This window comes from Rhinatrema bivittatum, chromosome 5 (assembly GCF_901001135.1).
Source record: "Rhinatrema bivittatum chromosome 5, aRhiBiv1.1, whole genome shotgun sequence".
Lineage (NCBI taxonomy): Eukaryota > Metazoa > Chordata > Amphibia > Gymnophiona > Rhinatrematidae > Rhinatrema > Rhinatrema bivittatum.
Window position 1 is genome coordinate 282,398,699 of NC_042619.1, and position 15,505 is coordinate 282,414,203.

At 43.8% G+C, this 15,505-nt stretch overlaps 1 protein-coding gene across 1 annotated transcript in view; it reads left to right on the forward strand.

Moving 5' to 3' along the window:
* Positions 1-15,505, forward strand: part of LOC115092433 (disintegrin and metalloproteinase domain-containing protein 1-like) — a 71,375-nt gene that overhangs the window by 7,141 nt on the left and 48,729 nt on the right. The window contains exon 2 of the mRNA XM_029603266.1: positions 15,164-15,244. Within this exon, the coding sequence (XP_029459126.1) occupies positions 15,164-15,244 (81 nt within the window). The remainder of the gene's footprint in view (positions 1-15,163; positions 15,245-15,505) is intronic.

Below are 15,505 nucleotides of genomic sequence, written 5' to 3' on the forward strand. Positions count from 1 at the left end.
CTGTGTAGGAGATAATCTGTTTGGAGAACAGATTCAACGGACAGTGACGGAACTTAAGGACCATCATGAGACTCTCAGACAACTCTCTTTGATACCTTCTGACTACTCTTCAAAACAGCTCTTCTGAAAGGACTCTAAAAAGTCATTCTTCCGCCCAAAGAAGTCCTACCCGCCACCAGCCAGATCCCGTTCCACGAGACCTTTTGAAAAAGCCCAGTCTCGTCAGACACAGAAACAAAAATCGCAAGCAGCTCCTCAACCAGGTCCTGCTTCAGGTTTTTGACTTCTAACTAGAGAGCAGCAGCCAGCTTCCATTGCCTCACATACCAGTGGGAGGTCGAATGTGCCACTTCAACAATATATGGCACTCAATCACCACAGACCAATGGGTACTGGTGATAATTGCTCAGGGTTACCATCTGAACTTTCTCTCCGTGCCACCAGACTCTCCACCTCTACCGAAGTGGAGAACATCCGATCACTCCATCCTTCTGGATCAGGAGGTCTTCCTCCTTCTCCAGTCCACGGCAATAGAACCCGTAACCTACTGTCAGCACGGCCTAGGATTCTATTCCTGGTTCTTTCTAATCCCCCAAAAATCGGGAGGCGTTCGTCCTATTCTGGACCTACGAGTCTTAAACAAGTACTCCAGCTAGAGAAGTTCAAGATGGTAACCTTAGGCTCGTTTCTTCCTTTTCTACAAAGAGGAGACTGGCTCGGCTCTCTCGAACTCCAGGATGCATACACTCATATTGCGATAACTCCATCTCATCACAAATATCTGAGGTTTCTAGTAGGCCCCAAGCACTACCAGTACCGAATGCTTCCATTTGGCCTAGCTTCTGCGCCACGAGTCTTCACGAAATGCCTCGTAGTGGTTGCAGCCTTCCTAAGAACTCAGGGTGTTCATGTCTACCCCTGTCTAGACGATTGGTTAATCAGGGCTCCCACTCAGCAAACTGCTCTGTCATCCCTCAATCTAACCTTACACACTCTAATTTCATTAGGATTTCTCGTCATTTACAACAAATTCTCTTTAGTCCCATCTCAAACCTTGTCGTTCATTGGGGCAGACTTGGACACCTTGCAGGCAAAGGCTTTTCTACCTCGACAGCGAGCTCTCACTCTCGAGTCTCTTGCACATCAGCTGCAGTCTCAGCACTCCGCAACTGCACACCATTTTCTCATCCTCCTGGGACACATGGCGTCCTCAGTTCAGGTCACACCAATGGCCCTTTTGGCCATGAAAGTCATGCAGTGGACTCTACGGTCACAATGGACTCAAAGCATTCAGCCCCTGTCGACCATTGTCCACGTAACCGACTCACTCCGTCAGTCTCTTGCCTGGTGGAGAAATCAGAACAATCTCCTCCAAGGCTTGCTCTTTCAGGCTCCAGACCCTCAATTAACTCTCACCACCGATGCTTCCAACCTCGGCTGGGGAGCCCATGTGGCCAATCTGCAGACACAAGGATCTTGATCTCCAGAGGAAGCCAAACACTAAATAAATTTCCTGGAGCTTTGAGCAGTCAGATATGCTCTCAGTGCATTTCAGGATCATTTCTCAAATCAAGTCATCCTGATCCAGATGGACAACCACGTGGCCATGTGGTACATCAACAAACAGGGAGGCACGGGCTCCTTCCTTCTGTGTCAGAAAGCTGCACAGATATAGGGGGAAGCTGTCTCCCATTCGATGTACCTCAGAGCCACCTGGTTGCCGGGAGTGGACAATGTGTTGGCAGACAAGCTGAGTCACATCTTTCAACTGCATGAGTGGTCGCTCAACTCCTCAGTAGCGAAGTCCATCTTCCAACAATGGGGATATCCTCAGATAGACCTCTTTGCGTCTGCTCAAAATTGCAAAGTAGAAAACTTCTGCTCTCTCATTCGCAGCAAACACTCTCAGCCCAGAGACGCATTCTCCCTCTCGTGGGCAACCGGTCTACTTTATGCATTCCCTCCACTTCCTCTTCTCTCAAAGACTTTCATGAAGTTATGTCAGGACAAGGGAACCATGATCCTGATAGCACCTCACTGGCCACGCTAAGTGTGGTTTCCAATCCTTCAGGATCTCTCCATTTACAGGCACATTCCCCTGGGAAAGGACCCGTTTTTAATCACTCAAAATGACGGGTGCCTCTGCCACCCCAATTTTCAAGCCTTGTCCCTGACGGCATGAACGTTGAAAGGTTAATCCTTCAGCCACTTAACCTTTCTGAACCAGTTTCCCGTGTCCTGATTGCTTCGCGGAAGTCTTCCATGAGAAAATCTTACTCTTACAAATGGAACAGATTTAAGTCATGGTGCTCTTCTCAGTCCCTTGACCCCTTTACCTGTCCAGTCATGATGTTTTTGGACTATCTCTGGCACTTATCAGAGTCAGGTCTAAAAACTTCTTCCATCAGAATGCATGTCAGTGTGGTAGCCACCTTCCATAAAGGTGTTGGGGATGTTCCCATATCAGTAAAACCCCTTGTAACACGTTTTCTGAAGGGCTTGCTTCACCTCAAGCCTCTACTGCGTCCTCCGGCCCCTTCTTGGGACCTTAATCTGGTTTTTGGTCGACTCATGAAACCACCATTCGAATCTCTTCACTCCTATGACCTTCGATATCTCACATGGAAAGTGATTTTCCTTTTGGCAATCACTTCAGCTCGCAGAGTTAGTGAATTACAGTCCCTAGTTACCTATCCGCCTTACATGAAACTTCTGCAGGACCAGGCAGTACTCCACACTCACCCTAAATTTTTACCTACCTTTTTTCTCAGGCCCCATCCCAATCCAGGAGAACAGGCTGTGCATACCCTTGACTGTAAACAAGCTCTAGCATTCTACCTAGACCGTACAGCTGCCCACAGGGAAAGTACTCAATTGTTTGTCTCTTTCCATCCTAACAAGTTAGGGAAACCTGTGGGTAAGCAGACTTTCTCCTCCTGGTTGGCGGACTGCATATCCTTTTGCTATCAGCAAGCAGGCATTCCGTTTCAAGACCATGTTAAAGCATACTCTGTGAGGGCCATGGCGACTTCAGTAGCACACCTACGATCGGTGCCGCTTACTGACATTTGTAGGGCTGCCACCTGGAGTTCTCTCTACACCTTTTCAGCCGATTATTGCTTGGACAAAGCCGGAAGACAAGATTCCATCTTCGGTCAGTCTGTCCTTCGTAACCTATTTACAACGTGACGTACCAACACCGTTCCGCTTGCCCGGTGAGATTCAGGATGTCCTCAGCCAAATTTCATCCCAGGCCTAGTGCCTTGCCCACCTGCGTACATTTGGTGCATGTTCTGACATCCTCAGCTCGGTACTCACCCATATGTGAGGACTACCATCCTGCTTGTCCTGTGAGAAAGCAAAATGTTGCTTACCTGTAACAGGTGTTCTCACAGGACAGCAGGATGTTAGTCCTCACAAAACCGCCCGCTGCCCCGCGATGTTGGGTTCATAACGTTTTCTTATTTTATTTTTTGGCACTGCCTGTAGCTATTAAACAAGACTGAAGGGGAACCCCTGCTGGCTGCAGGGTTAGTGCCATGCTGGGCATGCCCAGTAGGGGCCAGTCAAAGTTCTGGAAACTTTGACAAAAGTGTTCCGTGATTGGGCTCCATCCTGTGATGTCACCCATATGTGAGGACTAACATCCTGCTGTCCTGTGAGAACACCTGTTACAGGTAAGCAACATTTTGCTATCACACTGATATCAATGAATGTTTAAGATTAGGAGTTTGCTAATTTTTTATCATGCTTTCAGTGTATAATGAATATATGCTATTAATGCATTAAAATGAATACATGTTTCTACAATCTAAATCATTGAATTCATTAATCTTTTACAGGGTCATTCACTAAGGGGCAGATTTTAAAAGGGTTACACGCGTATATTATGCGCGTAACCCTGAAAACCCGCTCCTGCGTGCACCGAACCTATTTTGCATAGGCCCGGCAACGCGCACAAGCCCCGGGACTCGTATAAATCCTGGGGCTTGAAAAAATAGCGGGGCGGTCCGGGGGCGGGGCGTGGTCAGAGGCCTCTCCACTGCCGCTGGGCCCGGGGAATGCACGCCGGCACTCGGGCGGCACGTGCAATCTACGCCTGCCCAAAGGCAGGCGTAAATAAAAAAATAAAGGTAGGGGGAGATTTAGGTAGGGCTGGGGGGTGGGTTAGGGGAAAGGAGCGGCCTCAGAGGGAACAGGGAAAGCCATTGGGGCTCCCCTAGGGCTTGGCGTGCGCAAGGTGCACAAGTGTGCATCCCCTTGCGTGCGCTGACCCCGGATTTTATAACATGCATGCGGCTGCGCATGCATGTTATAAAATTGGGCATAGATTTGTTTCGCGCTGGGTTGTACGCACAAATCTACGCCCTCGCGAAGGTACGAATATCTGGCCCTAAAGCTTTATTGCGTGCGTTAGGGCCCTAATGCACGTGATAACGCCATATCGCATGCGAAAAGGGACTTTTCGCATGCAATATAATGCTAATTAGGGGGAGGGGAGGGAAGGAGTTGGGGCAGGGTGGGAGGAGGAAGGATTCAACGGTGTCTTCGCTGCCGGCAAAAACGTTACCAACATCATCGTTGGCAGTAGCGTGCCGAATAGCACCCCCTTTCACGGAGCCGCTATTCGGTGCGAAAGCCAGCAGCGAAGACACAGCAGTGGTGCAAAGGCTGCGGGCTTTTGCAGGCCCGCCGCCCCGATCCCAGTTTTTGCTGGATTCATCATTCAGCGATGAATGATGAATCTAGGCCTTAGATGGTTATTCTCAGTTTTGCAATTGCTATATTTGTTTTGTGGTTGGTACTGGATGATAAATGTCTTAACACTAGTCCTTCCTACAACCCATAGGAATTGCAGCTATGGAAAGTGTTTCCAAGCCATATAATATCTTTCAAGTGTGGATTCTACCTGTTGTATATCCTACTTAAATACAGATTAGTCTGGAATTCCACTGAGTTTTTTTCAGCATTCCGTGACTCATGACGTCTATGTGTACTGACATCCCAGGCACTAGCCACTGAAAATGCATAGAACTGATTGATTTGTTTTTTCTGCTTCTCAAGCTTACTGTGCAAGTCATCATCAAAAGTGCTATAAAATGAGATTTAAGAACCTGAATATATACACCCTAGGAGAGAAATAGGATATCATAAAAGTATACAAATAACCAACCTCAAAGGCATAAACAATGCACAAGAAGCAATTATTTTTCAGTGTAAATTTCTAGAAGAAAAGATCATGATAGACGCTTTATCCCAGGACAAGCAGGATGCTAGTCCTCACATATGGGTGACATCATTGATGGAGCCCTATTGCGAAAAACTTTCTGTCAAAGTTTCTAGAAACTTTTGACTGGCCCTGTGAGGCCACTGAGCATGCCCAGCATGCCATGATATTCTCTGCCACAGGGGTCTCTCTTCAGTCTCGTATGTAGCAATAAGCTTTAGCAAAAAATAAAATAATAAAACGTATCTGATCCAACTCCATGGGGTGGCGGGTGGGTTTCGTGAGGACTACATCCTGCTGTTCTGGGATAACACCTATTACAAGATAAGCAATTTTGCTTTATCCCAGGACAAGCAGGATGCTAGTCCTCACATATAGGTGATTAGCAAGCTAGAGGCTGAGTCATTTTGTAGTGAAGCAACAGTGAAGTATTGTTGTTGAAAATGAGGCAGCCGAAGATCACAGCAGGTTGGATGCAGAAGAAGTTGGGATTATACTGGAAACAAGTTCTTTAAGACAGATTGTCCGTAGGCTGAATCTTGTCGTCCTTCTTTGTCCAAACAGTAATGAGCTGCAAAGGTGTGAAGAGAACTCCATGTTGCTGCTTTACATATGTCAAGAATTGGCACTGAACGATAGTGTGCTACTGAGGTTGACATTGCTCTTACTGAATGCGCCTTTACTCGCCCTTAGAGAGGAAGGCCTGCTTTTTCATAGCAAAACTGTATGCAATCTGCTAGCCAATTGGATAGAGTATGTTTACCCACTGGTTTCCCCGGTTTGTTTGGATCAAAAGATACAAAGAGTTGAGTAGATTTTCTATGAACTGCAGTGCGGTCTAAGTAAAACGCCAGCGCACGTTTACAGTCCAAGGTATGTAAGGCCCGTTCTCCTTCGTAAGAATGAGGCCTTGGAAAGAATGTGAGTAACACTATGGATTGGTTCAAGTGGAATTCCGTAACTACCTTGGGGAGGAATTTTGGATGTGTCCGGAGAACCACTCTGTCATGTAGGAATTTTGTATAGGGTGAGTACATGACAAGTGCTTGTAACTCACTAACTCTTCTAGCTGATGTAATGGCTATGAGGAAGATAGTCTTCCATGTAAGAAATTTAAGATCTCAGGAGTTCATGGGTTCAAAGGGAGAGCGCATAAGCCTTGTTAAGACCAGATTCAGGTCTCATTCTGTGACTGGTGGCCGAATCGGTGGTTTAAGGTGAATTAAACCTCTCATAAATCTACTGGCGAGAGGATGTGTGGATATTGGTGCATCTCCCATCTTGTTATGGTAAGCTGAGATTGCACTTAGGTGTACTCTTACAGATGATGTCTGGAGACCAGAGTCTGAAAGATGGCATAAATAGTCTAGTAGGGAAGTTGTGGGGCAGGAGAAAGGATCAATACTCTTTTGTCTGCACCACAAAGTAAACCTTTTCCATTTTGAATAATAGTTCTTTCGTGTTGAAGGTTTTCGTGAAGCTATCGGCACTTGAGAGACATTGGTTGAAAGATTGAGCAGTTGTAAGATCAAGCTTTCCACATCCATGCTGTTAGGGAGAAGGATTGAAGGTTGGGATGGCGCAACCTGCCCTGAGCCTGAGTTATGAGATTGGGAGCTACACCCAGGCGAATTGGTTCTCTGATCAAGAGATCTAGAAGCGTGGGAAACCATACTTGTCTAGGCCAATATGGGGCTATGAGAATCATGGACCCCTTGTCCTGTTGCAGCTTCACTAGAGTTTTGGTTATTAGCAGTTTCAGAGGATACGCATATAGAAGGCCTGAGTTCCAAGGGCAAGCAAAGGCATCCTTGGCTGGCTGGTATTTCTGTCTGTGGAGAGCGCAGAACTTGTCCTCTTTGTGATTCAGGTGTGATGCAAAGAGGTCTATTATTGGTTGCCCCCAACATTGAAAGGTCCTGGTCACTACTGAGGGATCCAGGGACCACTCGTGTGGTTGGAACTGACGACTGAGGCGATCTGCAACTACATTGTGGATGACCGCTAGATAAGTGGCCCGGAGAAACATGGAATATGTCAGGGCCCAGTCCCAAATCTGAGCGGCTTCTTGACAAAGGAGATACGAGCCCATACCTCCCTGTTTGTTGATGTCCCACATGGCTACTGTGTTGTCCGTTTGGATCAGAGCAGTCTTGTGTGAAAGGCAGTCCTTGAACGCATGCAGCGCATAACGTACAGCTCGAACTTCCAGAAAATTGATTTGAAATGTTGCTTCGAGTTTTGTCCAAGTACCCTAGGTTTGGAGATTGTTTATGTGAGCTCCCCACCCTAAGGTGGATGCATCTGTAGTTAAAGTTATCTGTGGGACTGGCTGTTGGAAGGGTAGGCCCTTGCGCAAGTTGTCCTTGTTCGCCCATCATTCATGATTTTAAACATCTCTATCATATCCCACCTCAGCCATCTGTTCTCCAAGCTGAAAAGTCCTAAACTCTTTAGTCTTTCCTCATATGAGAGCTGTTCCATTCCCCTTATCATTTTGGTCGCCCTTCTCTGTACCTTCTCCATCGCAATTATATCTTTTTTGAGATGCGGCGACCAGAATTGTACACAGTATTCAAGGTGCAGTCTCACCATGGAGCGATACAGAGGCATTATGCCCAATTTTCCAGTCTCACAAGGTATTCCTACAATTTATCACAATCTGCTTGTGATTTAACTACTCTGAACAATTTTGTATCATCTGCAAATTTGATTATCTCACTCATCATATTTTTTTCCAGATCATTTATAAATATATTGAAAAGTAAGGGTCCCAATACAGATCCATGAGGCACTCCACTGTCCACTCCCTTCCACTGAGAAAATTGTCCATTTAATCCTACTCTCTGTTTCCTGTCTTTTAGCCAGTTTGTAATCCACAAAAGGACATCACCACCTATCCCATGACTTTTTACTTTTCCTAGAAGCCTCTCATGAGGAACTTTGTCAAACGCCTTCTGAAAATCCAAGTACACTACATCTACCAGTTCACCTTTAACCACATGTTTATTAACTCCTTCAAAAAAGTAAAGCAGATTTGTGAGGCAAGACTTGTCTTGGGTAAAGCCATGCTGACTTTGTCTTTCTATATGTTCTGTGATTTTGATGTTTAGAACACTTTCCACTATTTTTCCTGGCACTGAAGTCAGGCTAACCGGTCTGTAGTTTCCTGGATCGGCCCTGGAGCCCGTTTTAAATATTGGGGTTACATTAGCTATCCTCCAGTCTTCACATACAATGGATAATTTTAATGATAGGTTACAAAATTTTACTAATAGGTCTGAAATTTCATTTTTTAGTTCCTTCAGAACTCTGGGGTATATACCATCCGGTCCAGGTGATTTACTACTCTTCAGTTTGTCAATAAGGTCTACCACATCTTCTAGGTTCACCGTGATTTGGTTCAGTTCTTCTGAATCATTACCCATGAAAACCTTCTCCAGTATGGGTACCTCCCCAACATTCTCTTCAGTAAACACCAAAGTACCCTTAGAGGCACTTAGAAAAGATAAGGCCTACATTCTACGTTCCAGCCCTGATGTTCTGAGTCCTAATCCTAAAGTACCGGGTTCCTAATCCTAAAGTACCAGGTTCAGCTTTGCCTCGCCCCGTTCCTCTTCTCCAGCTGACCTTCCTGGAAGTAAATCCGTATCTATCCGGTGTCTGAGTTTGGTGGCTGGAGCCCTCTTCCAGTTGGATCTGTCTTCGAGCACTGCCCAGATTCCTTCTTTGTGCTGAGCCTCAGTCCTGTGCTTTTTCTGTTCTCCGTGTGGTCTGGACCAGCCTCTTCAGACTGTGTAGGGCGCACCATGGGACAGGGTGGTCCATGACCAGCCCACGTTGGCTGTGTAGGGCGCCCTGAGGGGCAGTGCTTGTCTAAGTCTGAGTATCCTGAGTCCTCATCCTCGCCTGAGTCTTCCAAGTCTTCATTTTTTGACGATAAATCAGGGGAATTGCTATTGTATCGCGGCTCTAACGATTTTTGATGATTTAAAATATATCTGACGATTGTTTTAAATTGTCAAAAAACGATTCACATCCCTAGTTATCATCAGCCAATACAAAAACAGAGGAGCTTGCCACAGAGGCCTGCCATAGAGAGTCTTTGTATGGAACAAGTTATCCAGTTGTCTTTAGTTGGATAACTTCTAAACTAAACGGTCTATTGAATATTGGCTACTACATTTTTAAATGGCATGGTTAGGTGCCAGTGCAGGGTTCATCAGAATGGAACTGGGGCTGTAGCCAGATGTTGGGGTTGAATCATATCTAAGCACTGGGATAAGGTCTGTAATAATCCATTTACTTGATCAAGTTGGCACCTAACTGGACCGCGGAATCCATGATGCAACTCCCATCACCTCTGAGGTATAGTGGTGATCCTAAGGGGTGCAGAGGATTCCTCAATGTTTGCAAGATGCAATTCGAGTTACAGCCAGCTTGTACTTTTTTCGGATCGGGTCAAGATTACATATATTCTCTATCTGTTGGACAGTCCTGCTCTCACCTGGGCTTCTCCCTTGTGGGAACAAGATGATTTAATTCTTAGGAACTTGGACAACGTCACACAGAAATTTTGCGTTATTTTTGACCAACACATGTATCTCTTGTCCGCCACCACAGAACTTCTTTGTATTCAGTTGGTGAATTCAGTTGGGGCAAAGATAGACAAACCACCATTTTTTGTCAAGGTGTATCCAGAAGAATAAAAGACGTGTTAGCAGTTCGAGACCTTCCCCTGACCCTAGATGCACTCATTGCCTTGGTTAATCAAATAGCTCTGAGATTTCAGGAACAAGCTCAAGAGAGGAAGGCCTCCCATCAGGCTACTCCTGTAGCTCCTAAACCCTTGTGTTGCTCGGAGGCCAGTTCAGAACTGCCAAAGTATGTTGCTTTCAAAGAAATTGGGAACACTTAATGTTTGGTCGATGAAAAACAAATGTGGAGACGGCATAGCCTGTGCCTATATTGCCAAAGAGAAGAGGCTTGAGGAGGGAGTACTTTTATATTTGCCACTCACAGGATGACCCTGTGAGCAGCTGTACTCATCCTTGGGCCGGCAGGCCTTGCTCTGGCTGGACTGTACGTGTGGAAAGACGCCATCTGGAGGACTATCTTTGGACCCTTTTTCAGGTGCACACACCTGAAGCTAGTTCCCTTAAAGGGTCCACAATGGGAAAAGCCACAGAGCTCTTGGATGATGTCACAGTCTCTCGTCATGTAAAAGGGCTCTTCAGATGGTCCAGCCTTGCCTTAGCAATAGGTCATCTGTTCTGATTTTAGCTTTGTTTCAGGTCTTTAGCTTCAGCTGCAGCCTTGTCTTCAGTTTCAGCTGCAGCTTTGTCTTTAGCCTTAGCCTTGCTCCACTTCTGTTTTCAGCTTCAGTCGCAGCCTTGTCTTCAGCCTCAGCCTTGCTCCCATACGTCTGTCTTTAGCTTCAGCCTTGCTCCACGTCTAGTTCGTTTCAACCTGATCCTTCAGCTTTGTTTGGTCTCTAGCCTTGTATGGCTCTTCGGATATGACTGTAGTCACAGTCTTTTGGAATTTATCATAGCCTAACCCGTGCCAAAACTCATTCTGCCACTGTCAGCTCAAACCTTAGGGCCCTGCCCATGAGGTTGCATCAAATGCACCATGACAAGAAGGGCTCATGCTCACATCACTCGCAACACTCTGAGAGAAATTAAAAATTAATTTTCTCAACATGATTCTTCCCTATATCTAAAAGGGAGCATAGATGTGCACCCTAAATCTGAAGGTTACATATGCTTACATACCCATCCATCCCACCCATTGGAATTATCATTGCTCCAAGGTGAACTCTTCCCATTATCAATACAGAGTATAAGAGTATTCACCAAATGCCTGGCTGTAGTAGCAACATACTTACAATGTCAGGGAGTCCAGGTCTTTCCATACTTGGAGAATTGGCTAGTCACAGCCAACTTGAGAAAGGGTGTAATGGTGTCCCTGCAAATGTCAATCAGCTGCTACAGAAATTGGGATTTTTAGTAAATTTCAAGAAATCAAATCTACTGCCATGCCAATTTATTGGGATATGGATAGATTTACTAAAAGAAAGGGCTTTTCTACATTCGGAACAGACAAACACTCTGAGATCGCTCATTCACAAGCTCTTAAACTCGCAGCACCTGACAGCCAGAGAAGTCCTGGTTATTTTAGGTCATATGGCGGCATCCATTCTCATAATTCCACTAAACCACCACCATATCCAGCACCTGCAGTGGAGTCTATGCTGTCAATGGGATCAGCTAACTCAACGCTTGACAATCAAAATACAAATTTTAAAGAATGTGAGACCGGAATTACGTTGGTGGCTAAACCCTTACACCCTTCAGGAAGGAGCTCCACTCCATGTGTCTCTCATCAAGTAATCTTAGTGAGGAATGTTCCACCAAAAGCACCCACACTGGACCTTTTCAAACTCAAGGAAGTTAATCTCCTGGAGAACACATTTTTCAGATCAAGCTGTTAGAAGTGAGAGCAATCAGGTATGCTCTGTCAACCTTCATTCATCTTCTCCAAAGGAAGATCATTCTAATTCAAACTGATAATCAAGTGGTCATGTTTTATGAGAACAAACAAGGAAGTACAGGATCATGATCTCTCTGTCAAAGGATATGGGAATGGACATGCAGATATCAAGCTACCTATCTTCCAGGGATCTCCAACATGCTAGGGATTGTCTCAGCAGAGTTTTCCATCTACATGAGTGATCTTTTCAACACTCAATAGCTGACATACTTTTTGACTTATGGGGTCTTATTCACATCAGAGAAGAACAGAAAACATTTTGTACAGTTCTATCCACAAAACTCAGGTTACCTCAGGATGCTTTCCTGCTTGATTGGAGTGCAGATCTCATGTACATTTTTCCACTGATTATTCTAATAGCCAGAACAGTGCAAAAAGTGCTAAGGGATAGGATTGACTAATCCTCATAGCTCCAGCATAGCCCAGGTAGATTTTTGATTTGCATATTTTATAAACTTTCTAGCAGTCCTTTGATCCATCTGGAGACAAACCCTGAGGAAGGAAATCTATTCCATCCCAATCTCCCAGCCCTCAACCTGATGGCCTGGAGATTGAATGCTAAATAATCACAGATCTCTATGCCCAGAGAGATTGAGAACATAATAGAATCTGCCAGGAAATCATCAATCAGAAAAGCCACTGAGGTAAAATTTAAGACCTGCTCACGGGTGCACATTGGTGTGTGTTTGCTGATGTGCAATGTGGATGTGGTGATTTTATAACATACACGTTATAAAATCGGCTATACGTGTGAACATGTGAGGACGATTTTATATTGACACGTGCATCTGTATGCATATGGCGACTCGAGTTGTTAAGTGGAGGGAATTTTAGTATCTACAGTTGTTCTTAATTGCTATAAAATGATATCACATACTTCTTTCCCTTAATTTTTTTTATTAAAGATCTTAAATTTTGGTCAGTTACTTTTCGCAGCTTTTTCTGGGATATTATTTCTCTTTTCTCCAGTTTTTGGCATGCTCTCTTTGTATAGGGATTGTGGCATAAAAATAGCTGTATATTATCTCCTTTTTTGTCTTTAGGGATCCATGTAACTCTTTCTTCTTCTTAATTTTTTCATTAAATTCTGTGGTCTATCAACTGCTACAGCGGGACCACGAACAAGATCACCATGGCCTATAGCTATACCAGGATTGTTATCTTCACCTTAAAGATCTACACTATCATTACAGCCAATCATTAGCCTTACTGCTGAAGCTAAGGTTGAGCACCTTTTTATCCTGGGCATTATGCAGCCAGTTTGAATTTTTCTTTTTCTTTCATTTCTTGCTTTAATCATAATGTTCACTTTGCTGAAATTTAGTCCAGAATTTATACAAAGAGGTGCCCATGTGAAGGTATTCAGTAAGATTTAGTAAGTGAAATTTACTCCATTCAATTTTTCTCTCATTTTAGACCACTTGTGTGGAGTGTTTGGTTTCTCTTCTCTCCTTCCAGCTCTGGATTCCAAATAGCATCCAGCCATCCACTCCTTCTCTTCTAAAATTCTCTTAGATGGAACCAGGATATCTCTGTCATATGAATTTCTAAAGATCTGCAAACAGGAAAAATACTTTTTCTTCCAATTCATTTTTTTGGGCAGAAGGTTGGACAAAAACATCTCCCAAACAAAAATGTATACATAAACAAAGCACCAAAAAAATTATTGAGACCTTCTTCACTAACTACTGGGTGTAGGTAAGCAAATTGAACTCTTTGATTCCTAGACTAGTCAGCAAAGTTATTGAGACAATACTGAATAAGAATAGGGGACCATAATTATCAGTTCCATCTCCTTAAACTCTCAAATCAAAAATCCACACTAAAACTAGGAGATCACCTATTAATAGGCAGGCAGGAATCAACCATTGCAGAAGCATCCAGTGGGGCTGCTGTGGCCAAAAGGTCCATTCCTCTACACTGCTAGTGCTAACCACTATGCAAAATTCATTCATAGAGAATCCCAGTGGCGCTCTACACAGATAATCAGATATTAAAATTTAAAATTTTAAAAAATTTGGAATTTTTTCCTCATTTCCTACTGTCCTCTTGTCTGTCATTATTTTGTTTATCCTGACATTTCCCTGTTTTCTTTCATTTTACTTTTACTTTTCTGACTCTCCTTTTTCCTCTCTCTCTCTCTCTCTCCTTCCAGCTTACATTATTCTCTTGCCCATCATTTCTATCCATATTTTTCTTCTCGCACTTCTTCTATCAGCACTTCCCATTTCTCCTTCTTTTACATTTCATGCAATTTTTTTCTCTCAGCTTTCTATCTCCCAGTCCCATCTTACTTCTCCATTACCCCAATGCAGCCTTCCCTCGCTGTCTTTCACTCCCGCCTAGCTGTGTCCCGTCCCCTCCCTCTCCCACTGGGCAGAGGTGATCCCCAGTAACTCCATATTCTAAAATGGTATCAGCTGGCCTGAAGCTGGTATCATTTCAGAATGACATCGGTGAGATAGCAGTGACTCGGGATTGCTCCTGCTTTGTGAAGACTCACAGATGGGTTAAGAGACTGAGAGAGGGACCACAGTGCGTTTTAAAAAAGTTTGGCTTGGGTTTTGCTTTTAATGCACACCGCCAGTAATGCACATTAAAACAACTTAGTGCAGTACATCTCAACCCAGTCCTCGGGGCACACCTAGCCAGAATGAATATGTAGAGGTGTGTCTTGAAGACTGGGTTGAGAAACACTGTTTTAGTATATGCTATTGATAAATACTGTGTGCTAAAACATTTTATTGCATGCTCTTTTCCAACAGCATACACTAATGCAAAATGAAAAATAAAGGCCTGAAATGAAGAAAAATGAAAAAATCACCCACCAATGAAGTGAAGCGAAAAGAACAAAAAATAAAACTGTACACCCCTATAGATTAGTACAGGAGTAGGCAACACCAGGCTTGGAGTGCCACAAGCATGTCTGGTTTTCAGGATATCCACAATGAATATGCATGAGATATATTTGCATGGACTGCCTCCATTGAATGCAAATATATATAAAGCACATTAATTATGGACTTCCTGAAAACCAGACCTGTTTGTGGAACTCCAGGATCAGAGTTGCCTACACTGGAATAATACTTTGAGCCAATTGACAGTATAATGCAATGTCCTGTTTAATTCTGTATAACATGTTAACTTGAGTTAAAAGGAAGTCTTATATATAAGAATGATTTCTGTGTATTAATATTTTGAAAAGAATTCACATCACTGCGTGACAAGAATATATGTGCACTATCAAAGCTTTTATGTTATAAAATCTTAGGAAATGAATAATAAAAATAGAAAAATTAATATCATTCACTCTGCCATCTATTTTCCTATTGTTTCCTTTTATTTACCTCTGTGTTTATTTTGTACATGTACATTTTAAAGATCTGTGTGGATAAAGAATGTGTCTCGGAAGCAACCCTGAACTATGATTGTAACGTGACATCAAAATGCAATGGAAAAGGGGTAAGTGAAAACCTGAAGTTTCAGGAAATCTCCAGCATGATATTTTGTTCAGTGTATTTTGTCTGAAACATTTTTTCTTGATTATAACTGCTAATTATGAAGGGAATATTTAAAAGAGATTGTATGCCAGATATCAAGTGTTTATCGTAGAGAATGACCCTTTGAAAACTGCCCTCCCTTTTCTGATGGGAAAAGAAGCAGTGCTGGGGGAAGGGACAGGGTTAGGTCTGGGACAGAAGAGCAAAAGTAAGTGCGAAGATT